This window comes from Myotis yumanensis, unplaced genomic scaffold (genome assembly GCF_028538775.1).
Source record: "Myotis yumanensis isolate MYYU_CA2020_CCGP unplaced genomic scaffold, mMyoYum1.0.hap1 SCAF_1, whole genome shotgun sequence".
Lineage (NCBI taxonomy): Eukaryota > Metazoa > Chordata > Mammalia > Chiroptera > Vespertilionidae > Myotis > Myotis yumanensis.
The window spans coordinates 52,075,053-52,099,365 of NW_027223752.1; the positions used below are offsets into that span (position 1 = coordinate 52,075,053).

The 24,313-nt window shown below is 48.6% G+C and overlaps 2 protein-coding genes across 3 annotated transcripts; one reads left to right on the top strand and one right to left on the bottom strand.

The window, feature by feature from the left end:
* The first annotated feature begins 232 nt into the window (after nucleotides 1–232).
* Nucleotides 233–7,177, top strand: PPIB (peptidylprolyl isomerase B). Its single transcript, XM_070421163.1, has 5 exons — nucleotides 233–411; nucleotides 1,074–1,187; nucleotides 2,111–2,204; nucleotides 6,100–6,284; nucleotides 6,851–7,177. Exons 1-5 carry the CDS (start codon nucleotides 277–279, stop codon nucleotides 6,971–6,973), a joined length of 651 nt encoding a protein of 216 aa, XP_070277264.1. The 5' UTR covers nucleotides 233–276; the 3' UTR covers nucleotides 6,974–7,177.
* Nucleotides 4,963–10,441, bottom strand: SNX22 (sorting nexin 22). 2 transcript variants are annotated; one of them, XM_070421184.1, is made up of 7 exons: nucleotides 10,367–10,441; nucleotides 9,917–10,000; nucleotides 9,424–9,528; nucleotides 8,878–8,972; nucleotides 8,432–8,464; nucleotides 8,120–8,187; nucleotides 4,963–7,740 (listed from the first exon to the last, which is right to left on the bottom strand). In XM_070421184.1, the coding sequence occupies exons 1-7, from the start codon at nucleotides 10,439–10,441 to the stop codon at nucleotides 7,619–7,621; spliced, it is 582 nt and encodes a 193-aa protein (XP_070277285.1). In that variant the 3' UTR covers nucleotides 4,963–7,618. The 2 variants fall into 2 exon arrangements, with proteins under 2 accessions (XP_070277285.1, XP_070277277.1); XM_070421176.1 differs by lacking the exon at nucleotides 8,432–8,464.
* Between the last annotated feature and the right edge of the window lie 13,872 nt (nucleotides 10,442–24,313).

Below are 24,313 nucleotides of genomic sequence, written 5' to 3' on the forward strand. Positions count from 1 at the left end.
GGCTGGGGAGCCAATGAGGCAGCAGTAACGTGGCAGCCACCCACGAGCCCGCGTCTTCGCCCGCCCCACCGGGAGCCGGGCCCCGCCCCCATGGGGAGCTACTATCAGGCGCCGATCCGGAGGGGGGAAATGAAGCCCTCCTCCTCCTAGGAGGCCTGCAGAGGCCCCGGCCTCCCCCGCGGCCGCGCTCGGTGGAGGCGCCGGGGCCCACGCCGCCCGATCCCTCACCTGCTTCCGGCCCTCGGCTGCCCGGGCCGTGCTCCCTTCTCCCCGTGGATGCTACGCCTCTCGGAGCGGAACATGAAGCTTCTCTTCGTCGCCGCCCTGATCGTGGGCTCCGTCGTCTTCCTTCTGTTGCCGGGACCTTCCACGGCCGATGAGAAGAAGAAGGGGCCCAAAGTCACCGTCAAGGTCCGGCTTCCCTTCCCAAGCCCTGCCCGGCGGGGCCCGCCCTCCGCCGCCTGGGGTCGGCCTGGGCATCCTGGGCTCAGGCTCAGCGCCTGGTCCCCCGGCTGTGGCCTGGTGACGCCTGGATGGTCCTCCCGCCTTCAGACCAGAGACAGACCCGACCCTCCCCCAGGCCCCTGGCCTGACCCAGGCGTTGGCCCCGGGGGTGCCCAGCGGGGGCCGCACCCGCAGCCCCTGAGAAGTCCATTTGCAAATACCCCGCGGCGCTGGCGAAGTGGTGAGCGATCACGGCTGCCAAATCGTGAATCCTTTCTCTGTTTAGGTCCAATTTTAACCAATTACAAAGCACAGCAGTATAGTTTAAGCTCGCGTGGTTGCTTTTTTTTTAACCGCTGTTGTTTTGTATTTTGTTTTCTGAGGTTCCTAGAGCCTGGGAAGATTGTTACCCTGTAGTCTAAGGAAAGTGTAAACGGGTTTCCTGGGAAATGAGCCTGGAATTTTCATTAGATTCTCACGGGGTTTTGTCACCACCACAAGCAGATGCAGAAACACTGCTTTAAAACAAGGCTGTTTTTTCTGCCATCCTCCGGGTAGCTTCTCGGGCCCTTCTTTCCCTAACAAGGCCCCTTTAAACAGGCTAAATTCAAAAGGCTCTTTTTCCCCAGGTGTACTTCGACCTGCGGATTGGCGATGAAGACATAGGCCGGGTGGTCATAGGTCTCTTTGGAAAGACTGTTCCAAAAACAGTGGATAATTTCGTGGCCTTAGCTACGGGAGAGGTAAGTGGCTAGAGCAGAGGGAGTCAGTTTCAAACCGACTGAAGTTGGCAAGTAACGCTGGCAGCAAACAGCGCAGAGCGTGGCTCTCAGTACCAACTAACTTGCCCTGTTGGCAAGGGGAGCCCAGTATTATGTCTTGAGTTTTTAAAAATGAGTCCAGAAATCTGGGTTTTTCTTTCTAAAATTTATTTTTCAATACATTTTTATTGGTTTCAGAGAGGAGAGGGAGACAGAGAAACATCAATGATGAGAGAGCATCATTGATCGCCTGCCTCCTACATGCCCCCTACTGGGCATCACGTCCACAACCCAGGCATGTGCCCTGACTGGGAATCAAACCGTCACCTCCTGGTTCACAGGTCGATGCTCAAACTCGGAGCCACACCCGCTGGGCATGGATTTTTCTTTTTGAGAAGATTTCTCTCTCAGGCATTGCAATAACCAAAGAAGGCGTGTCTGTGGAAACTATAGTTTGTGGCCGCAGCACCAAGCTTTCTCTTAAGAGTAGGGGCCCAGAGTTTCCCAGGTTTTAAGAAAACCGGAGTGCCCTATTTAAGAAAGTTTATATTCCAACTTTTCATTGGGTCAGCAGGTAACCTTTTCTGGGGGGTCCGTTTTCTGGCATCCGTTCTTATAATTAGGAAAAAACGAGAGGGAAACGGCAGAGGCATTGTGTGAAGCAGAATTACATGAAGCCTGGGAAAGGTGGAAGGCGGAAGAATTCAGGCCAGCCCCGCCTGGCTCCGTGTGCTCCGAGCCTGTTTGTGGTCACTGCTGGCTCCGCAGCACATTGAACGATGACTGGCCAGCAGTGATGTCTCTTCTATGAGCAGGAGTCGTTGTGGGCTGGGTTCCTGCAGGGTCTGTTTCATGTCTGCCTGGTGCCTCGTGCCACCTCCTCACCTTCTCATCCCTTTTCCTAGAAAGGATTTGGCTACAAAGACAGCAAATTCCATCGTGTGATCAAGGACTTCATGATCCAGGGCGGAGACTTCACTCGGGGAGATGGCACTGGAGGTAACCCGGGTCCTGTGGGCAGAGGGTTGGGGTCCCTTCCTTCCCCAGCTCCGGAGGCAGGCCTGTCACCTGCATGGAGACCAGCTGTACAGGGAACCCAGTACAAAGAAGAGGGAGTAATGGGGGGTCAGGTGGACATAAGAGGTAGACTTGCTGGTCTAGGCCTACAGCCTTGATGACTTCTCGCAGTACCTTGTGGTGGGAGGGGAGCAAAGTCAAACGTAGGTGATTCTAGGTCAGGCATGCAAAGCCTGTGGGCAACCTTGGGAGCCCCAGCGAGGGTGGGCAGAGTTGCTTTTCTTTCTTTTTTAAAAAAAAATATATTTTATTGATTTTTTACACAGAGGAAGGGAGAGGAATAGAGAGTTAGAAACATCGATGAGAGAGAAACATCGATTCAGCTGCCTCCTGCACACTCCCTACTGGGGATGTGCCCGCAACCAAGGTACATGCCCTTGACCGGGATCGAACGTGGGACCCTTGATTCCGCAGGCCGACGCTCTATCCACTGAGCCAAACCGGTTAGGGCCAGTGTTGCTTTTCTTGGCAGTCTCCTACCAGAGACCATTTGGCAAGAGCTGACTAGGTCTCTCCTCTGCATTGCTTGTGAACAGGACAGACAGACACCCTGGACTAACCCACAGGTCTCACCATTCTTGGGTGAACAGCCTGCTCCTCCCTCAGGCTGCATCTGCAGCTCACCCCATCGAGTGTCTATTGGGCCAGGCTCTGGTGGGTGCTGAGGACACACAAATCAGCGCGGCAGCAATTCCCTTTCACTTCCAATACCTGAACACTCATAAACTGGCCCTAATCCAGCCTTTAGGACTCAGGCTCTGTCCTCAAGTTATCACCTCGGTGGAAATAATTAGGAGAAAGCCTGGGCAGGCGAGCCACGCAAACAGTACAAGACGTAAGTAGCTGGCAGCAGGTAGCAGTGGAGATGGCCAGGCAGACACAATCCAAAGTGATGTGTTCCTGGAGTCAGATACAGTTGGGTGTGGCCCGGTGTCAGCCACCTTCTTGCTTTCGACCTTGCAAGTGAGTTGTCTAGCTTTATTTTCCTCTTGTGTAAAGTGAGAGCGGTAAGAGTTATGGGTGCTGTGAGGGTTGGGTGAGATCTTGAGTGTAAGTTCCCAGTACGTGGTAGGTACCGTCAGCCATTGCCGGAGCTGACAAGTGCCGAGGCCTGCACAGAGGGAGTCACTTGGGGCCAAGGTTATCGGGAAATGGCCTTGTGACTGTGAGGAAAGATTTGAGCAGGGTCCTGGTTGGGGAGAATATGAATGGGCAGAGAAGAGGCATGATTAAGTTGTGGGCCGAGCTGTGTTCGGCAGCAGGAACTTTGCCAAGGGTGGGGTCAGGGAATAAAGTAGAGCACACTGCTTTGTCCTACCTGGAGGCTCTGCTGAAAACCTGAGGGGGAGGAGAAGGGGGCGGAAATAATGGTCTCAACCGAGTTTGAGGAAAAGTAGTATGGCAGCAGGACTCAGGCTGGTCAGGGGGCCGGTGTAGCTGTGTCTGTGGGGCAATGTGGGCTGGAACCCAGGCAGGACGGCCTTATGGGCAAGGGCGGAGATTCCAGGACCAGACCCTCTGTGGTTCGAGTTGCAGCTCTGCTGCTTCCTAGCTTGGGTACCTTTAACCTCTCTGCACCTCAATTTCTTCACCTTTGAAATATGGTTATTGGATCCTGCCTCATAGGAGGAGGTTTTTGTGTATAAAATGCTTGCCACGGTTCTCTGGCATGGTTACTTATCACTCTAAGCAATAGCCATTTTTGCCATGGGAGCAGCAGGAATAGTAAGAAAGAATGAACAAATGATGGCGGGAGGGGCGGGGGACAACAGTAAGCAGAGGAAAAGTTGGCAAACAAATTAACTGATGTCTAGAGGGAGAGATTACTAAGTATGTTGAGGTTAACACGCAGAACTGTCCCTTTAAGTTTGGAACTCCTCGTATCTTGGGAAAGCGATTGGAGCGGGGATGTGGATTTGTGGGTTGTCTGGACAGCAGCAGCAACTGAAATCCTGATTTACAGAGGATTCTCACGTGGGGAGGCTTTAGCTGGCAGCCCAGCCAGGAGTCGTGGCACAGCAGTGGGAGAGACCAGTTCATTTGGGTGTGGGACTGAGAAGTGGGGCACAGGCTGGGACATGCCCGCCCCCACCCGCCACAGTCTAGAATAGATTCTTGGTTTTCAGTCTTTTCCAACCTGTTACCCAAGCATGTCAAACGTGGGGCCCGTCGACCGAGAACTTGCCGTGCTTGTATCACACAATCAGAAGTATCTCCCTGATTAGCATCAGTCTAGGAAATTTCCCCACCTGCTTCCATTCTGTGGAACCACAGGGTGAAAATAGTTGTATTAAAGAGGAAAAAAAGGTTTTGAAAAGTATTGAGTAAAACAAAATGAAAATTACTTTATTGCTGCGTTTCTCGGGGCCTCTGGTTCACTAGTTCACAGTGTGAATCTCTAGGAGATGGAAGAAGAGGTAGTATTTCCCCTATAACTTAGGATCTCTGAAACTGTCTGCTCTCAGCCCTCTTTGTCATGTCTCCTGGCCCCTTATGGAGGGACACTTACATATATTCATTGCACCTTTTATTTTCTGTTCATTCGATAAGAGGCTCTAGACCAGTGATGGCGAACCTTTTGAGCTCGGCGTGTCAGCATTTTGAAAAACCCTAACTTAACTCTGGTGCCGTGTCACATATAGAAATTTTTTGATATTTGCAACCATAGTAAAACAAAGACTTATATTTTTGATATTTATTTTATATATTTAAATGCCATTTAACAAAGAAAAATCAACCAAAAAAATGAGTTCACGTGTCACTTCTGACACACGTGTCATAGGTTCGCCATCACTGCTCTAGACCAAGCATGTCAAACTCGCGTGTGGCCCACAATGAATATTTTTGTAGCCCAGCCAGTATAATGGTGTGAGCAGTTATTTACAATTATGAAATTTCAGTCTCCTGTCAGATACAGAATTACCTTGGGTCAGTTTTGAAAGTAATCACTGTGAACAAGATTTCCCCCGAAGTAAGAGAGATAGTAGCAGAGAAGAGATGCCAAGTGTCAGGAAGAAAATATTAATTTTATCATTGCTCTTGTTTTTTTTCTACTATACTTTTCAAAATAAACCCACGTTTCTATGAAAAATGAAATTTTTGTTTTTTTGTGGCCCACATACACTTAAACCCTATTTGACCCGTGTTAGCCTTTGAGTTTGACATGCTTGCTCTAGGCCAGTGGTCGGCAAACTCATTAGTCAGCAGAGCCAAATATCAACAGTACAACAATTGAAATTTCTTTTGAGAGCCAAATTTTTTAGACGTAAACTATATAGGTAGGTACATTGTTATTAACTTAATTAGGGTACTCCTAAGGCTTAGGAAGAGCCACACTCAAGGGGCCAAAGAGCCACAGTTTGCCGGCCACTGCTCTAGACTTTCCAGAATCCAAATGGCAGCTGCTTCCCAGTCTTTTGTGCTCTCTGGAAGAAACGCTGGTCAGCCACGGCATTCCTCTTCTGGAGGGTGCTTACCTCTCCTGCCCCTGTATCCTGCAGTCCCTCTCCACCCAGATCCTCCCATGCAGCCTGGGGCCATCGCCAAGGCTAGTTGTTAACATGTACCTTATTCAGAAGCCATAAACTACATTCTCAGAGTAATCATTCATGTGAGCTAGTCCCTAAATCGGCCTGGCCTCGCGCCCCACTTGGTCGGTCAGCATGGTTTAGTTCCAAAGGCCAGAGGGTAGGAAGAAGACAGCTCTAATACCCCTGTACTCTACTTGAGCCTGGCCTGACACAGGACAAGTTGAGGCCCCAAAGATCTGAGTTTGTGCCAACCCAGGTTCCCTGACCTGCTCTGTCTTTCTTCCCAGGTAAGAGCATCTACGGTGAACGCTTCCCTGATGAGAACTTCAAGCTGAAACACTATGGGCCCGGCTGGGTGAGCATGGCCAATGCTGGCAAAGACACCAATGGCTCCCAGTTCTTTATCACCACAGTCAAGACAGCCTGGCTGGATGGCAAGCATGTGGTGTTCGGCAAAGTTCTAGAGGGCATGGTGAGTTTTGGAGATGGGGGCTAAACGTGGGCAACCCTCACCAGGAATAGGACAGACCTTGGGGGCAGGGCAACCTGTATTCATCCCTTTCCCACAGGGGAACCCACAGATTCAGACGAGTGTTCGTGTCTGTAAACCTGGGGGGATTTAAGACTAGCCTGCCTCTCTATGCCCCCAAGTCCTGAATCCTTCTAGGCCCCAGGCAGAGGCCAGCCAGGCCTTGTTGAGGGACCTCCCCATACCGGTGCTGAGAGTGGGATGTGGCGGCACTACCCAGAGGTGTACAGGGCCCTTGGTACCCACTCCCCAGCCACCCTCCTCACCCTCCGCTCAACCTGGGTCTTGCTTCAGAGGATCAAATTGCTGCACCCTCTTGTCAGAACTGGGTTCTCCCTGTCCTGGGCTGACACCTGGCCAGGATTCTAGGATATTGGTGCCTTGAGGTTTGTAGGCTGTTCGTCACATGAGAGACTCAGTCCTCCCTGGCCATGCACCGGGGCCTGTCTCCCGTGAGTGGCAGATCTCCTGACCCACCCTGCCTTCTTGCTTCTGCCCTTTCTCCCCAGGAAGTAGTACGGAAGGTGGAGAGCACCAAGACAGATGGTCGGGACAAGCCCCTGAAGGATGTGATCATTGCAGACTGCGGCAAGATCGAGGTGGAAAAGCCCTTTGCCATTGCCAAGGAGTAGGGCCCCAGGGACAGCTTCCTCTTGAGCGACTGTGTGTTGCCCTCTCCGGGGGGTGAAGACAGCCCTCCACAGGGCTCTGCTGCACCAGCCCTTGTGCGGATGTCTGAAAGAGCGGACCCGCCCCTCACATTCCACAGGCCCAGTTTTGTAACAAACTTCTACCATCACTGACCAATTAAAAAAATAAGGTGGGTTTTTTTATAACCTGTGTGTGAGCTTGGGTTCTTGGGCCCGCAGCTTCTCTGTTCAAGTCTACGGCTCAGCCTGGGACTCTGAGGCAGTGGCTGCTTGTCCCCTCCTTGGGCTCCAGCCTGAACCCTTTCCCCAGATGCTACCACAAACTGTCGAGCTTTTGCTTCTTGCTTCCAAACTTTGCCAGCTCCCTCCCCCCCAAGAAGGTGAAGAAATACACCTGTACCTTTTCATAGCCTACCTCCTAAATTGACTTCTCCCTTTATCCTCATCCTCTGTTGTCCCTACCCAGAGTGCAGGTCTATCACCCCAGCCACTGGTGCAGTTGGGTTCTGGGCCTGGGGTGGGTAGGTCCTGGGTCCAAGCCAAGGGGGACCCCACCCGTCTCTTATAGGGCTCAAGGACAGACGCATGTGACTGTCCTGGCAGGTGGTCCAAAGGCCTCTGGGTTGGTCAAGGCATTGGTGGCAAAGGTGCAGGGTGACAGGGAGCCTCCGGCTGGGTGTCAGCTCTGTTGGTGCTGAAGCTGTAGAAGCCCTGGAGCACGCCATTCACCACCACGTTGGGCAGAGGCTCTGGGACAAGGAAAACAGGAAGAAGGGGAATAGGTGTGGGCCGGCCATGGCCTCAGGCCTGCAGCTCCCTGAGCCCCTGACAAGGCAGCAGTTAACAGCTGGTCACCTGAAATAAGACCTGGGCATTCCCAGTTCACATTCTGTTCACATAAGCCAGGCTGATGGGGAGTGCAGACCAGGGAGCCACGTCTGCTGCACCGTGTCTGCTTCCGGAGGGGAATGCACAGGGCACAGCAGTGCAGGCAGGGCCGCAAGGAGGGCCGTAGGAGGGAGCTGCTGCTGAGGGGTCCTGGGAGCTGAGAAATGACAAGCTCACCCCCACTCCCACCCTGATTCCTGCACCCTAAATCTGGGTTATAGGTCAGAGGCACCCCCTCACCTGGGGATGAGATACAAATGTAGGGGTCCACGCAGAAGCTGATGACCGGCCGGTGGTACAGCTGCGAGCTAGGAGGAGAAAGGGTCTTAAGCAGAGGAGAGTGAGGTGGGGCAAAATCTCCTATCGGGTAAAGACTGGGAACTGAGATCACTAACAATCCACAAGGAAAAAGGTGAGTGGGCAGTGGTGTCAGGAGCGCCCACAGGAAAACCTGGGCCAGTAGGACGGGCAAGGCAAGCCAGGGGCCACAGACCAGCCTCACGGCCTATGGCCACCAGGGGGCAGCGGGTGCAGAAAGAGTCATTAACTTGCCTGCTGTCGCTAGGCAGGAACTCCCCCAGGGCTCTGAAAAGAAGAAAGAGTGTAAACTGCCTGGGGATGCTCAGGGGAGCATGAGGAAGGGGTGGAGCAACGGAAGACCAGAGCTTCACCTCCCAGGGGGCCACTGCTTCTATTTGTAACAAGCCCAGTTCCGGTGGGTAACCAAGGCTGTACAGAAAATGGCCCCTTGCCCTGGCCGGTTTGGCTCTGTGGATAGAGTGTCCACCTGCAGACTGATCAGTTATGGTCAAGGCAAGAAAGCAGCCCCCTGCCAGGGTCAAGAAAGCTGACAGATGAAGGTGGTCATGTCTCACCCCTGGCAGATGTGAGAGAGAACAGGACCCTGCCCGGAAGCCTTCACCTGCTTGCTGCAGAGCCCCTTCCCCCAACACTGGGGCCTCTCATGCCAAGCCAGGCCCCTGGAGGCGCTCACTCACCCCCAGTTGCTGGCCTTGGGGTCTGTGGGGAAGTGCCGAAGACTCAGGAACTCCAGCAGCTCCTTGGGCACATCCCGGTTCAGGTACAAGACGCCCTGGAGAGGAGCACACGGGACCCCCGTCAGACACGGCCCAGTGCAAACTGAGCACAGGAGTCCTGCCAAAATGATCACAAAGTTCAAGACAGCTCGGGCCCTTCCCAACACGGCCCTGGGGACTCCACAGGGATGTGCCCAGAGTCTCCCTGGCCTGGAATCTGGCGTCCCTGTGTGGGAGGGGGAAAGGCCCACGTCCTCCTCAGGAGGGCATGCAGGACCTCGCCCCGGAGGGGAAAGGAACTAGCAGCAGGTGGCCCCAGTTCAATGAAAGTCCAAATTCAACTGAATTCAATTAATTTTCATTCTGAAATTACTGCTCAAAAAATTGAGGTTTGGGATAGAAAAAATCATGCCCAAGACGTGCGTCCCCCCGCACCCCATGCCCTCACACGTCTCGGGGTCACACCTAGTCCAGCAGGCTGGGGGCAACAGTGAGACCCATGCCCACCTGGATATAGGCCTCCAAGCCCTGCCGCCGCTGCTCCAATCCTCTGGTCCTCCAGTTGGGCAGGCGTTTCGAGGGGAATTCGGGCACCTTGTACAGCTTCTTCATCTGCGGTGCGATCAGTGTCCCCACTGAGCCCTTGAGCTCGCTTCACCCTAGCAAAAGCTCCCCCCCAAGCTCCCCACCCCCTCCGTATCCCCAAAACTTCAGGCTCTACCCTAGGATGGACACAGGTGAATGTGCTTGGGGCAGGGGCGAGAGAGGACCCAACAGCCGCGGACGCCCGAGGGTGGGCGCAGGGGCACGGACAGTCCCGGCTGAGACCTGCCCCTCTGGTCTGTCCGCAGCCCGCGGGGAGGTCAGCGCCCAGGACCTGAGCCCTCCGGGGACCGGAGTGATAACCAGGGTGGCAGAGGCGGGGACCGCAGCTCGGACGCCCGCCTCCCAGGCTGGGCAGGAGCCCGCAGGGGTCTGTCGGTCGGCGGCGCCGCCTCACCCGCTTGTGTAGCGCGTGGAACTCGCTGTAGCGCCTCGGCACGGTGTGTCTGCGCCCGCGGTACCGCACTTCCACTCGGAACACCTGCGGGGCGGGGGCGAGCAGGCGGGTGCGTGAGGCCCCGCGCCGGACGCCCGCCCACCCTCCGCGCTTAAAGGCACAAAGCGGCGTTGGAGAGCCGCCGCTCCCCGGGGACCCTCCCACGTTCCCCACACTCTCCGGGGAAGGGGCGAGGACCTGCCCTCCGCTCCTCCTGAGTCCGGACCGCCGTCCGCAGGGCTGGCAAATCCAAGCGCCCCGTGGCCGTCGGCCGGCGGCCCCCCGACGGTCTGGACCGCCGCTCCAGGACCACCCAGTCCGGGACGCGGGATCCCCATTGCGCGCGGGATCCCCATTGCCCTCGGCACCGGCGGGTCCCCGCGCTCCTTCCAACCCATCGCTCCCACTCACCATGTGGCTTTTCTCTGGGCTCTGCCTGGGCGCCTCGGCCTCCGGGCCCACGGACGGAATGTGAACTTCCAGCATCCGCGCCCCAGCCTCTCTCTGCCCTGCTCGCGCGGAGCTCGGAGCCGGAGTTGTGCGGACGCCGCAGAGACCCCAGCGGGGCCGGCCCCGCCCCTCAGCCCTCGGCCCCGCCCCGGGCGTATCCTCGCTCCGCCGGGTCTGGCGAAGGACCGATTAGGCGACGAGCAGCGTGGCGGGAGCAGAGAACCGCCCCCAGAGCCATGAGAGGTTGCAGGGCCGGTGGGGACAATTTGGCCAAGAGGCATCCGTTTGTCCACATTCACTGAGCGCCCACCGACCGTCAGAGGTGCGGTGAGCCAACATTTCACCTGCTCTTTGTTGAACACCTTACTACAGACTAGAACCTGTGGGCACTGGGCACGGAGGGAGCCGGGCGCCTACCTTGGGGGCCAACCAGGGACATTCCCTGCGTTCCTCACACCCATCCCAGGCTGCCCCCAACCCCTTCCCCCCACCTTCAACTTGGCCCCTGTGAGAGTGGTCGCGCCTGGGCAAGGCTTGGACCCCATCTGGATTGTTTTGTTTTGTTTTTTAAATTGATTGATTTTTTAAATATATTTTTTATTGTTTTTTTTACAGAGAGGAAGGGAGAGGGATAGAGAGTTAGAAACATCAATGAGAGAGAAACATCGATCAGCTGCCCCCTGCACACCCCCTACTGGGGATGTGCCTGAAACAAGGGTACATGCCCTTGCCTGGAATCAAACCTGGGACCCTTCAGTCCGCAGGCTGACGCTCTATCCACTGAGCCAAACCGGTTAGGGCTAAATTGATTGATTTTTAGAGAGAAAGAGACATTGATTTGTTGTTCCACTGATTTATGCATTCATGGGTTGCTTCTTGTATGTGCCCTGACAAGAGCTCTAACCTGCCACCTCTGGAGGATGCTCTATGGGACAAAGCCCCCATCTGGTTTTGCTTCAGGCCCAGTTTGCCAGGAAGAGGCAGTTTAAGGTCTTAGACTCTGCTTTGGGGGTCAGCTTGGATTTCCCAAAATGTGTAGACCTGTGCTCATCTGCAAAATTAGGATAATATGCCTCTCCCAGGATAGTGTATGAAAACTGAGTGATATGATCCCTGTGAAGCCATCAGCAGAGTAAGTGCTGAAAAAACGGCAGCCTGTGGGCTTGTCCTGGAGGCATATTTGGGTGGTTGGTGTACAGGGCAGTGAGTGGGGAAGAGGGACTCTGGAAAGATGGGTGGCCTAGGCTGCTCTTCCCACTGCTCTGGGAAGGGTCTTCCTGGGTATGTGGCAGGACCTAATCCATAACTCTCTCACCCCCTGTGATAGAAGGATCTCTGCTCCTATCTCTAGCCACCACCACCCCCCCCCCAACCACGAGGGAGCTGTTCCATTCAGCAGAGTCCACTCCACTGACGCCCCAAACAAAGGCCTGGGTGGGTGGTGAGGCAGGGATGGCCCCACCTGAGAGAGTTCATACCTAGCTGGAGGCCTGTGGCAGGAAGGAGGGAGCAGAGTGCCTATCTTAGGGAGCGAGGTTGGGGAGCCACTGGCTCACTCCATCCCCCGCTAGTACAGAGGTGCTTCTGAGCTGGAGCAGAAACTCTCCATTCCCAGCTCTGCCCCCACAGAGGCCCCAAAATGGGAAAAGCAAGCCTCCCCAATACTATGTGCCACACTTTCTTCCCCCAGATTCCATCCTCACAAGGGCCCTAGAATCAGGAAGCTGAAACTCCCTGGAAGGGAAACAGCCCACCAGGAGGAGAAGTGCTGGGTTTCATTTCCTCCCTTACACTCCAGGGCCCCGTCATTCAGGTGTTACCAGCAAGACCAGGAGACCTTAGTTCTTGTTTTCTTTTTTTAAAAATATACTTTATTGATATTTTACAGAGAGGAAGGGAGAGGGATAGAGAGTTAGAAGCATCGATGAGAGAGAAATATCGATCAGCTGCCTCCTGCACACCTCCTACTAGAGATGTGCCCGCAACCAAGGTACATGCCCTTGACCGGAATCGAACCCGGGACCTTTCAGTCTGCAGGCCGACCCTCTATCCACTGAGCCAAACCGGTTAGGGCAGTTCTTGTTTTCTTGAAGGAAAGATTTCAATCAATAGACAACATGTTGAAAAGCAAACAAGAATGTATTGACCACAGCAAAAATGTACTTAGGACAGTAAAACAAGGAAGGACCTAGAAGAAGCAACAGGAGAGCCTGGGCAGGGTGCTGTGGCTCAATGGGAAGTCAGAGAAAAGGGGGCCTTGGAGACAGGGTTAGGGGGTTAGCTCAGGACGAGCTGCCGGCTGCCCATTGTTCCCTTGGTTACAAGTCTCATGGGGTCCCTTAGAGGTTAGGGGGCACATGCCTGTGGGGGAAGGGGCAGGGTGTGCTCCCTGCAGGGAACCTTCATTTGCAGGGGTTTTAAAGGCTGGGCACTTAGGGGAGGTCTTAGGGGAGAATCAATAGAACATTCATCAGCTTTATGCTGATGTACCAAAATGAGATTTATTCTTTTCATTTGTCTGTCCTTGGGTGTGGTTGGCAAATGGCACTAATTGGATTTCTGTTATCTGTCTCCCTGAGTAGGGTGATTTAAGCTATTTACCCTCGGTTGGGCTGAAGTGCAAACCATTTACTCTTAAGTATCCTTGGTTTAGGGAAGATAGGATTTACTAAGTGGCTGCAAACTATTTAATTGTCTTCGTGCCCCTATTCCCTATTCCGCTTATCCTGAAATTTTCTTAGCTTCTTGCTATTCTGTAACACAGGGACCCTGTTCTGCTTGTCCTACTGTCAGAAGTCTTCTCCTGGGACCCCCAGACCTCTAAACTTCTTGGTCATCCATCCCAATGAGTTTGCCCCTCTGTCTCTATTTCTAACCCCTAGAAAACTGCTAGTCTCCAAATGGATCCCCATTTTCCCATGCCTCCCTTCATACTTAGTCCATTCTCTACCTAGCAGCACAAACTATCATCAAGGCATCTGCTTAAAACCTTCCAAAGGCTTCCCACTACTCTTAGAACAAAACCCACTCTCCCCACTACAGTCTACAGAGCTCTTGTGACCCAGCTCAGCCTCTGTCTCTCCTTTCATCTCCTCTCCATGCACAGTGACCATCTTCCAGTTCTTTAAACCTAATGAGCTCTTCCCTGCCTCAGGGCCGTTGCACTTGCTGATTCATTTCCCTGGAACACTTACCCTGACTCGTCACCTGATGGGTTTAGCTTAAACTTCCAGTATTTAGCCTAAAAATCACCTCTCAAAGAGGCCTTCCTTCCTGATCACCTTATCATATCATCCTGTCTGTGCACTTATTCCAAAATGTAGCTACTGTTTATTGTAGGTCTCCCTGGTTTCCCAGACTCTGAGCACCATCAGGCCAGGGGCCTGGTTGGTCTTGTGAAATTTTGCTGCCATGGTGCCAAGCATGTAGTAGACACTCAAAAACTAATTGTTGACTGAAAGACTATATGAATGAATAGAGGAGAGGGGTGTTGGGGAAAGGCTAGGGAGAGGACGGAAGGCCTGGGAGAGGCAGGAGGGAGCGGGGTTGCCAGGAGGTTCTTCGAGGAAGGCCAGCATGGGGATAACAACGGGAATGTTCTTCATGCCTTTAGAGTTAGATCTCTCTCTCTCTCTCTCTCCCTCTCTCTCTCTTTGTTGTCCACCTTGGTATTTGCTTAATTTCCTAAGAAGCCTCAAATCCCTGGATTTTTATCACTAGTTACAATTAAAATTTATGTTATTTTTTTTTCCATCACCATTTATACACAGAGAGACTTGATTCGACTCATTTGTAAAATTGCACAGCATTCCATGGCGCTGAAGTGAAGATGCATGGAGAAAACCCAGACCCATCTAAGATGTCTTTGGGGAGACAGAACAAGTTATGGAAAACAGTTTCCTGAAAGGAGATGATGGAAATCCCAAAGCAGTTATTACGTTCAGAGGAGAGTTTATTTTCTGTGCGCCTGAAGCACTGGCCAGCTCAGTGAGCCAGGCTCTATATGATGGGTGTGGAGCCCTTCAAAGTGACTTCCATTTTTAGAAAGAGTTGTCTCACTGGACAAATCCTCGTCTTTGCTCTGTCACTCTCTAACATATGAATTCCATGTCCAAGTTTCTGGGGGAAAGTTGGTTAAAAATACTGGTTGGTCACATTTTCTCGGCCGAGGTGTTTCCAGGTCAGATTTTAGAGCAGTGGTTCTCCAACTTCAGCAGCAGCAGCAGCGGTGGCCACGAGGCCTGGCAGGTCTCAGAGGGCCCTGACCTGCTTTCCGAGTGCCTGGGCCTGGCATGGAGCCTCACAAGTGCCCGACGATGCTGACTTGGGGACCACATTGTAGACACTGGTCTCTTGACTCCCACAGCAGACCTGTCAGGGAGCCGGGCCCCTCTCACGCCACTGTGCGGACGTGCAGCCTGGAGGTGAGGATCAAGGCCTGAGCACAGAGCAGGAAGGCCTGGGGTGGCAGTGTCCCCCCTGACAGGACCCCAATGCGGGGGAGCTGGTGGCTGGGTGGGTCACAGGTGGGATGGATCCCTGTTCCTGGCCCCAGCATGAGCCCTCGCCCCCCTGCCGCCATCACACAAAGCCCCTTTCACTGGCCCTGCTTTTGCTGGGCTGCATGGCTGCTCAGGAGGTTTGGTTATCCCTGTTAAGAAAACAAACAGCGCCTGAGCCTTGGGCTGGCAGGCCCTGCTGGGCACAGAGGCTGATTATTTCCTCCAGGCAGGTGGCCAGCGGTGGGCTGGCCCAGGGACTCAGCCCCCAGGGGCTGCCTGAGCAAGGCTGGGCCTGGGCTGCTCCACCCAGACTGGCTTTGGTCACGTGGGCAAGCGTGGACCACTCCCTGTGCCTCAGGGCCCTTGTCTGTACAAGGGAGAGTTGTGTGGATTAACTGACATCAGCCTTTTAAAGTGCTTAGCATGGGGCTTGCCACACAGTAAATGAATGTTAGTTATTATTTGACTGAAGTATATGAATTTGCTGTTTCTTAAGCCAAACCATGTACTGTTGGCAATTACGTGATTCATCCTATATATTATTACTGATTCAACTTTGAAACAATAAAAACAAAGGCTACTGTTCCTCGTTTAGAATCTTGAGATTGAAAGGTTAGCTTAAAAAAAAAAGCCTAATTAACTCTGTGATCAGGATTTTTCTGATTTTCTCAATATTGTGCAACCAAATAAAGTAAAAGAATAAATTGGAAGCAGACGTTCATGTAAATTAGCAACTATCCTGTTCATTCTAACAGCCTCAAAGTATTTACTGCTTGTCTTTTTAATAGGTACATGTTGCCCTAGCTGGTTTGCTCAGTGGATAGAGCATGGGCCTGTGGACTGAAGGGTCCCGGGTTCGATTCCAGCCAAGGGCACATGCCTGGATTGTGGGCTGGATCCCCAGTAGGGGGCGTGCAGGAGGCAATCAATCAATAATTCTCTCGCATTGATATTTCTCTCTCCCTCTTCCTTCCTCTCTGAAATCAATAAAAATATATTTTAAAAAAAAGATTGACTTAAAAAAATAAAAATAAATAAATAGGTACATGTTGTCCTGGCTGGGTAGGTCAGTTGGTTAGAGCATCGTCCCAATATACCAAGGTTGTGGGTTCGATCCCCAGTCAAGGCACATACCAAGAATCAACCAATGAATATATCAATAAGTGGAACAACAAGGCATACTCTCTCTCTCAAAACAGTAAATAAAAAAAAAGTACATCTTATACATTTGAAATAATAATAAAAGGATATTTTTGTTTTGAATATTGGACTTTGGTGTAGATGTCTAAAAATAGCTCTGCTGCTAAAACAGTTTAAATTATTGAGCTAGTCTATTTTATAAGTTTTATTTTTTTATTGGACCATGTTCCTCCTTTTTTAAAATTTTCATTTGACAAGTGTATTCTTTTTTACAATATACAAAATAAATCTATTACCAGATTGTAGGTAGAAAATAATTAGCCATTTACATGCAATAAACATTAATATTTCAGGAAAAATTATTTTAAATGTAATAATACTACATGCAATAAACATTAACATTTCAAGAAAAAAAGTTTTTAAATATAATAATATTACCAAAACTGTACTACCATACTATAATATTACAAAAGTTGTAGGAAGTACTTAAAATCTGCAAATAACAGGATTACTTCTATTATATCCTAAAATATTTTTTTTCTCTGGCTCTATTTTTATTCATCAGTTTATGATCATTATATTTCACAAATGAGTGAGATGATGTGATATTTACCTTTCTCTGACTGGCTTATTTTGCTTAGCATAATGCTCTCCAGGTCCATCCATGCTGTTGCAAATGGTAAGAGTTCCTTCTTTTTTACAGCAGCATAGTATTCCATTGTGTAGATGTACCACAGTTTTTTAATCCACTCATCTGCTGATGGGCACTTAGTGCTGCTATGAACATAGGGATGCATATATCCTTTCTGATTGGTGTTTCTGTTTTCTTGGGATATATTCCTAGAAGTGGGATCACTGGGTCAAATGGGAGTTCCATTTTTAATTTTTTGAGAAATCTTCATATTGTTTTCCACAGTGGCTGCACCAGTCTGCATTCCCACTAGCAGTGCACTAGGGTTCCTTTTTCTCTGCATCCTCACCAGCACTTGTCGTTTGTTGATTTACTGATGATAGCCATTCTGACAGGTGTGAGATGGTACCTCATTGTTGTTTTGATTTGCATCTCTCAGATGATTAGTGACTTTGAGCAGGTTTTCATATGTCTCTTGGCCTTTCTTCTGTCATCTTTTGAAAAGTGTCTATTTAGGTCCTTTGCCCATTTTTTTTATTGGATTGTTTATCTTCCTTTTGTTAAGTTGTATGAGTTCCCTGTAAATTTTGGAGATTAAACCCTTATCGGAGATAACTCTGGCAAATGTGTTCTCCCATGCAGTGGGCTTTCTTGTTGTTTTGCTGATGGTCTCCTTTGCTGTGCAGAAGCTTTTTATTTTGATGTAGTCCCATTTGTTTATTTTCCCTTTAGTTTCCATTGCCCTAGGAGCTGTATCGGTAAAGATAATGCTACAACAAATGTCTGCTATTTTGCTGCCTATGGCTTCTTCTAAGATTTTTATAGTTTCCCATCTTACGTTTAAGTCCTTTATCCATTTTGTGTTTATTTTTGTGTATGGTGTAAGTTGGTGGTCTAGTTTTATTTTTTTGCTTGTATCTGTCCAATTTTTCCAACACCATTTATTGAACAAACTGTCTTGACTCCATTGTATGCTCTTGCCTCCTTTGTCAAATATTAATTGAGCATAATGGCTTGGATCAATTTCTGGGTTCTCTGTTCTGTTCCATTGGTCTGTGTGTCTGTTCTTGTGCCAGTACCGGGCAGTTTTGAGAATAGTGGCTTTGTAATACAGCTTGATATCTGGTACTGTGATCTCTCCAACTTTGTTTTTCTTTCTCAGGATCGCTGCGCCTTTTCGGGGTCTTTTTTTATTCCATATGATTTTTTGGAGAGTTTGTTCTAGGTCTGTGAAATATGCTGTTTTAATGGGGATCGGATTGAATCTATAGATTGCTTTGGGTAGTATGGATATTTTAATGATGTTGATTCTACCAATCCATGAACATGGTATATTCTTCCATTTGTTTGTGTTTTTCTCTATCTCTTTTTTCAACGTCCTGTAGTTTTGCGAGTACAGGTCTTTACTCCCTTAACTTTTTTCTTAGGTATCTTAATTTTTTTTGTTGCAATGGTAGATGGGATTTTTAAGTTTCTCTTTCTGTGAGTTCATTATTGGTGTATAAAAAAGCCATAGATTTCTGTGTGTTGATTTTGTATCCTGCTACATTGCCGAATTCATTTATTAAGTCTAATAGTTTTTTGATGGAGTCTTTGGGGTTTTCTATGTACAATATCATGTCATCTATGAATAATGACAGTTTTACTTCTTTTCCATTTTGATTGCCTTTTATTTCTTCTTTTTGTCTGATCGCTATGGCTAGCACTTCCAATACTATGTTGAACAGGAATGGTGAAAGTGGGCATCCCTGTCTTGTTCCTGTTCTTAAGGGAAATGGTTTTAGTTTTTGCCCATTGAGCATGTTGTTGGCTGAAGGTTTGTCATATATGGCAAGTCAAGGTCATGTACCTTGGTTGTGGGCACATCCCCAGTAGGGGTTGCGCAGGAGGCAGCTGATGGATATTTTTCTCTCATCCATGTTTCGAACTCTCTATCCCTCTCCCTTCCTCTCTGTAAAAAAATCAATAAAAATATATTAAAAAGAAAAAATGGCTGTTAGGCCTTAGCTGGTTTGGCTCAATGGATAGAGCGTCAGCCCGCAGACTGAAAGGTCCCAGGTTCGATTCTGGTCAAGGGCGCATGCCCGGGTTGCAGGCTCGATCCCTAGTGTGGGGCGTGCAGGAGGGTGGCAGCCAATCAGTGGTTCTCTCTCATCATTGATGTTTCTATCTCTGTCCCTCTCTCTTCCTCTCTGAAATCATAAAATATATATATTTTTAAAAATGGGTGTTAGTCCTAGCTGGTTTGGCTCAGTGGATAGAGCACCGGCCTGTGGACTGAAGGGTCCCGGGTTCGATTATAGTCAAGGGCACATGCCTGGGTTGCAGGCTCAATCCCTAGTAGGGGATGTGCAGGAGGCAGCCAATCAATGATTCTTTCTCATCATTGATGTTTCTATCTCTTTCTCCCTCTCCCTTCCTCTCTAAAATCAATAAAAAAATATTTTTTTTTTAAAAAAGGGTGTTGGATTGTGTCGAATGCCTTGTCTGCACCTATTGATATGATTATGTGATTTTCGTTTTTCAGTTTATGTGATGTATCACATTTATACATTTATTGATTTGTGAATATTGTACCAGCCTTGTATCCCTGGAATAAATCCCACTTGATCATGGTGTATGATCTTTTTAATATATTGCTGGATGCGAGTTGCTAATACTTTTGTTCAGGATTTTAGCATCTACGTTCATCAGGGATATTGGCCTGTAAATCTCTTTCTTTGTAGTATCTTTATCTGGTTTTGGAATTAGGATAATGCTCGCCTCATAAAAAGAGTTTGGAAGTGTTCCTTCTTGGATTTTCTGAAATAGTTTGAGGAGTATGGGTGTTAGTTCTTTGAATATTTGATAAAACTCCCCTTTGAAGTCGTCTGGACCTGGGCTTTTATTTGGTGGGAGTTTTTTGATTACTGCTTCTATTTCATCAGTTGTTATTGGCCTATTCAGGTTTTCTGATTTCTTCTGATTCAGTTTTGGGAGAATATATTTTCTAGGAATTTGTCTATTTCATCCACATTGTCCAGCTTGTTGGCATATAGTTGTTCATAGTATTTTCTTACAATCCTTTGTATTTCTGTGGTGTCAGTGGTTACTTCTCTATTTCATTTCTGATTTTATTTATTTGTGTCCTCTATCTTTGTTTCTTGACGAGTCTGGCTAACGGTTTACCAATTTTGTTTATCCTTTCAAAGAACCAGCTCCTGGTTTCATTGATTGTTTTTTGTAATTTTTTTTTTTAGTCTCTGTGTTATTTATTTCTGCTCTAATCTTTATTATTTCCTTCCTTCTGCTTACTCTGGCCTTTCTTGTTCTCTTTGTAGTTATTTAAGTTGTAGGGTTAAATAGTTTATTGCTGATTTTTCTTGTTTTTTGAGGTATGCCTGTAGTGCTATGAATTTCCCTCTCAGGACTGCTTTTGCTGTGTCCCAGAGATTTTGGGTTGTTGTGTGTTCATTTTCATTTGTTTCCAGGAAGTTTTCAATTTCTTCCTTGATCTCATTGATAACCCTATCATCCTATATAATAAAAGCCTAATATGCAAATTGTCCCCTCAACTGGGTGTTTGACTAGGAGTACAACCAGGGGGCAGGGCTGTCCAGCCAACCATCCTGGCCAGCGGCAGCAGCAGACAGCCTGGGGAAGAGATCCACCCCTCCGCCCCCAACAGCTGGCAGCTGCTAGGGACCCTACCTGTGCACAAATTTTGTGCACTGGGCCTCTAGTTGTTTAATAACATGCTAGTTAGCCTCCATGTGTTTAAATGTTTTTGGGTATTTCTACTGTAGTTGACTTCTAATTTCATTCCACTGTGATCTGAGAAGATGCTTGATATGATTTCAATCTTCTTGAATTTGCAAAGATTTGTTTTGTGTCCTAACATGTGGTCTATTTTTGTGAATGATCCATGTGCACTTGAGAAGAATTTATGTTCTGCTGCGTTGGGGTGATATGTTCTATAAATGTCAACTAAATCCATCTGATCCAGTGGGTCCTTTAGAGTCTCTGTTTCCTTGTTAAGTTTTTGTCTGGAAGATCTATCCAGTGAACTCAGAGGGGTGTTAAAGTCCCCTAGTATGACTGTATTGTTGTCGATCTCTCTGTTGAAGTCCTCTAGAAGTTTTTTTTTATATATTTAGGCGCTCCTATATTGGGTGCATATTAAATTCTATTTTGTCAGATATGAGTATTGCTACTCCAGCTTTTTTTTCTTTTCCATTTGCATGGAAATTTTTTTTCATCCCTTCACTTTCATCCTGTGTGTGTCTTTTATTTTGAGGTGGGTCTCTTGTAGACAGCACATAGTTGGGTCATGTTTTTGTATCCATTCAGATACCCTACACCTTTTGTTTGGAGCATTTAACCCATTTACATTTAGGGTTATTATTATTATTTTTTAAATATATTTTATTGATTTTTTACAGAGAGAAAGGGAGAGAGATAGGGAGTCAGAAACATTGATGAGAGAGAAACACCAATCAGCTGCCTCCTGCACATCTCCTACTGGGGATGTTCCCGCAACCAAGGTACATGCCCTTAACCGGAATCGAACCTGGGACCTTTCAGTCCGCAGGCCGACGCTCTATCCACTGAGCCAAACCGGTTTCGGCTAGGGTTATTATTGATAGGTACTTATTTATTGCCATTTTAGTTCTGTATGGCTAGGTTTCTCTCTCTGTTTCTTCTTCTCATTACAGCAGTCCCTTTAGCATTTCTTGTAATGCTGGCTTGGTGATAATGTACTCCGTTAGCCTTTCTTTGTCTGGGAAGCTCTTTATTTGACTGTCTGTTTTGAATGATAGCCTTGCTGTGTATAGTAATCTTGGTGTCAGATCCTTGCTTTGCATTACCTTGAGTACTTCATGCCATTCCCTTCTGGCCTGTAGAGTTGCTGATGAGAAATCAGGTATCAGCCTATGGGAACCCCTTTGTAGGTAACAGTTTTTGTTTCTCTTGATGCCTTTAAGATTCTCTTTGTCTTTAATTTTTGGCATTTTAATTATGATGTGTCTGGGCATGGGCCTGTTTCAGTTCTTCTTGCTTGGGGTTCTCTGTGCCTCCTGAACTTGTGTGACTTTTTCCTTTACTGAGTTAGAGAAGTTTTCTGCCATTATTTCTTCAAACATGTTCTCTATTACTTGCTCCCTTTCTGCCTCTTCTGGCACAGCTGCTATCCTAATATTGTTATGTTTCACGTTATCCCACAGCTTCCTATAGCTGTCCTCCTGTTTTTTAATTGTTTTTTCTTTTTGGTTCTCTGAATGATATTTTCAACTCTATCTTCTAATTCAATGATTAGATCCTCAGCTTCCCCTAATCTGCTGTGTATTCCTTCCAATGTGTTATTTGTATTATGTCATTCTTTATCTCAGACGATTTTTTTTCATAGTTACTATATCTTTTTTCATGCTGTTGAGCATCTTTAACATCATTACTCTGAACTCTGTTTCAGATAAATTTCTTTTTTTAATTAGGACTTGTTTCTTTTTTAACAAATATTTTTTTATTGATTTTTTACAAAGAGGAAGGGAGAGGGATAGAGTTGGAAACATCAATGAAAGAGAAACATCGATCAGCTGCCTCCTGCATACTCTCTACTGGTTATGTGCCTGCAACCAAGGTACATGCCCTTGACCGGAATTGAACCTGGGACCCTTGAGTCCTCAGGCCAATGCTCTATCCGCTGAGCCAAACCGGTCAGGGCTCAGATAAATTTCTTATCTCTGCTTCATTTATCTATTCTTCTGCAGAATTCTCTAGTTCTTTCATTTGGGGGTTCTTTGACTCCTCATTCTGGCTTTCTGTTTGGGTTTGTGACTATGTATTAGGTAGATCCTCTACACTTCTCAATCTCTAGTGAGGACAGTGTTACAGGCTGTTTTTTGAAATTTTTTTTAATTTTTAATTTATTTTATTTATTTTTTAAAAATTAAAAAAATTTTTTTTTATTGCTTCAAGTATTACAAAGGGCAGGCTGTTTTTGACTAATTAGATCAGGCAGAGACTCAGCCTCCAGAGACTGCCTCTGCCTACAGACTGATAGGATTCCGGCCAAGTTTTTTTTCAACAGGGTAGAGCAGTTGCTTCTGCCTGGAGGCTAATTATTATTTTTAAATCTCTTAAGTGGCCTCAGGGCTAGGTGTTTTCCAATAGGCTGTATCAACTGTCTTCCCCCCAAAGCAAGGCAAATGTCTATGTGGGAAAGATGTTCTCCACTGCAGTGAGGGAATGACTCAGCCTAGAAAACTTGGGGTGTCTGCCTTCTGAGCTCTATTCCCTGAGTCCCCAGTCCTGGCTTCTGCTCTCACAGCTCCAGTCCACTTCACCCTTCCTCTGCTGGAACACAAGGTGGGTGGCTCCACAGGGAATTTTGTGCATTGGCCCTTTAAGAGGGTGCCTGAATTTTCAGTTTCCCCCTGGCAGGCAGCACCCCGCTGCTTTTCACAGCCAGATGTTAAGTGGGTTCAGGTCTCAGTTTTGGTGCTTTCCACTGGGGGGCCCAGCTTGGGGATTAGATCCCAGAGTTCTCAGTGGGAGCCCCCCCCCAATACTGAGATATCTCTCTGGGACTTCAGCTGCTGTCTGTGGGTGCCGGGCCAGCCCTTTCAGGCCTCTGCCCCTCCTACCAGTCTCTGTGAGGTCTCCACTTTCATTCCCAGGGTATCAGGGCTCTCTCCTGTGAATTTTCTGTTGATTATTCAGGAAGTTTTTCTGTATTTTAGTTGTAATTCCAGTTTGTTCCTGGGAGCATGTCCATGTAGCATCCACTTACTCTGCCACCATGTTTAATCCTCTATTTTATGTTTTTAAAAAAATTGTTTATTGATTTTAGAGAGAGGGGGCAAGGAAGAACAGAGATAAAGAGACATTGCTTTGTTGTTTCACTTATTTACGTATTCATTGGTTGATTCTTGTATGTGCCCTGACCGGGGATCGAACTCCCAACCTTGGGATATCAGGACAACACTCTAACCCAGTGGCCCCCAACCTTTTGGACCTTACGGACCACCGCTGGCAACCGCTGCTCTAACCAACTGAGTTACTTGGCCTCTCTTATTTTATAGGTGAGGAAACTGAGGTGTGAGGAGAAGTGGGCCCTGGAGAGGCTGTATTAGGAAGGCACCTCTGGCAAGCATGTCCTGCCTGAGCCCAACCCTGAAAGCAAAGTGTGGCTCAGGGTAGGCTGGTGACCTCAGGGCACAGGCAGGCTCCAGCCCCCAGGCTTCAGCCAGCAGCCTTATTCCTAGGAGTCCCCTCCCCCCTGCCCAGACAACAGAGGCAGCTCAGCTGTTTCAGAATGCATAAGCTAGGGCTGGAGCCATGGGAGCTGGCAGAGACCCCAGCCACCTGGCATCCGAGGCAGCATAGCTTCTGGGGGGCGGAGGGGAGGGGGTTTCTGGTGCTACAGTTCTACAAAGAACACATTAGAGCGATATGTCAGTCAACCAACCAACCAGCCCCTCTGGTGTGCCCAGCTCTAGGTTCAATGAACAAAGATGCATGCAGGTACCCTCATGCCATGGGGGCTTATGTGAAGAGAGCTGTGGGACCAGGAAGATAACAGGAAAGTCAGGCCAAAGGGCAGGAGGAGCTACACAGCCCCGGCCTCAAAGCCTGAATGGAAGTTTCCTTGTCTCC

What these genes read in the sequence shown, in the direction of transcription:
- PPIB (XM_070421163.1), top strand. Translation starts at nt 277, where the DNA reads ATGCTACGCCTCTCGGAGCGGAACATGAAGCTTCTCTTCGTCGCCGCC. An exon ending in TGGCCTTAGCTACGGGAGAG is followed by an intron (nt 1,188 to 2,110) that starts GTAAGTGGCTAG and finishes CCCTTTTCCTAG; the next exon opens with AAAGGATTTGGCTACAAAGA. An exon ending in TCGGGGAGATGGCACTGGAG is followed by an intron (nt 2,205 to 6,099) that starts GTAACCCGGGTC and finishes CTTTCTTCCCAG; the next exon opens with GTAAGAGCATCTACGGTGAA.
- SNX22 (XM_070421184.1), bottom strand. Translation starts at nt 10,441, where the DNA reads ATGCTGGAAGTTCACATTCCGTCCGTGGGCCCGGAGGCCGAGGCGCCC. An exon ending in CCCAAGGCCAGCAACTGGGG is followed by an intron (nt 8,465 to 8,877) that starts GTGAGTGAGCGC and finishes TCTTCTTTTCAG; the next exon opens with AGCCCTGGGGGAGTTCCTGC. An exon ending in CATTTGTATCTCATCCCCAG is followed by an intron (nt 7,741 to 8,119) that starts GTGAGGGGGTGC and finishes TCCTTGTCCCAG; the next exon opens with AGCCTCTGCCCAACGTGGTG.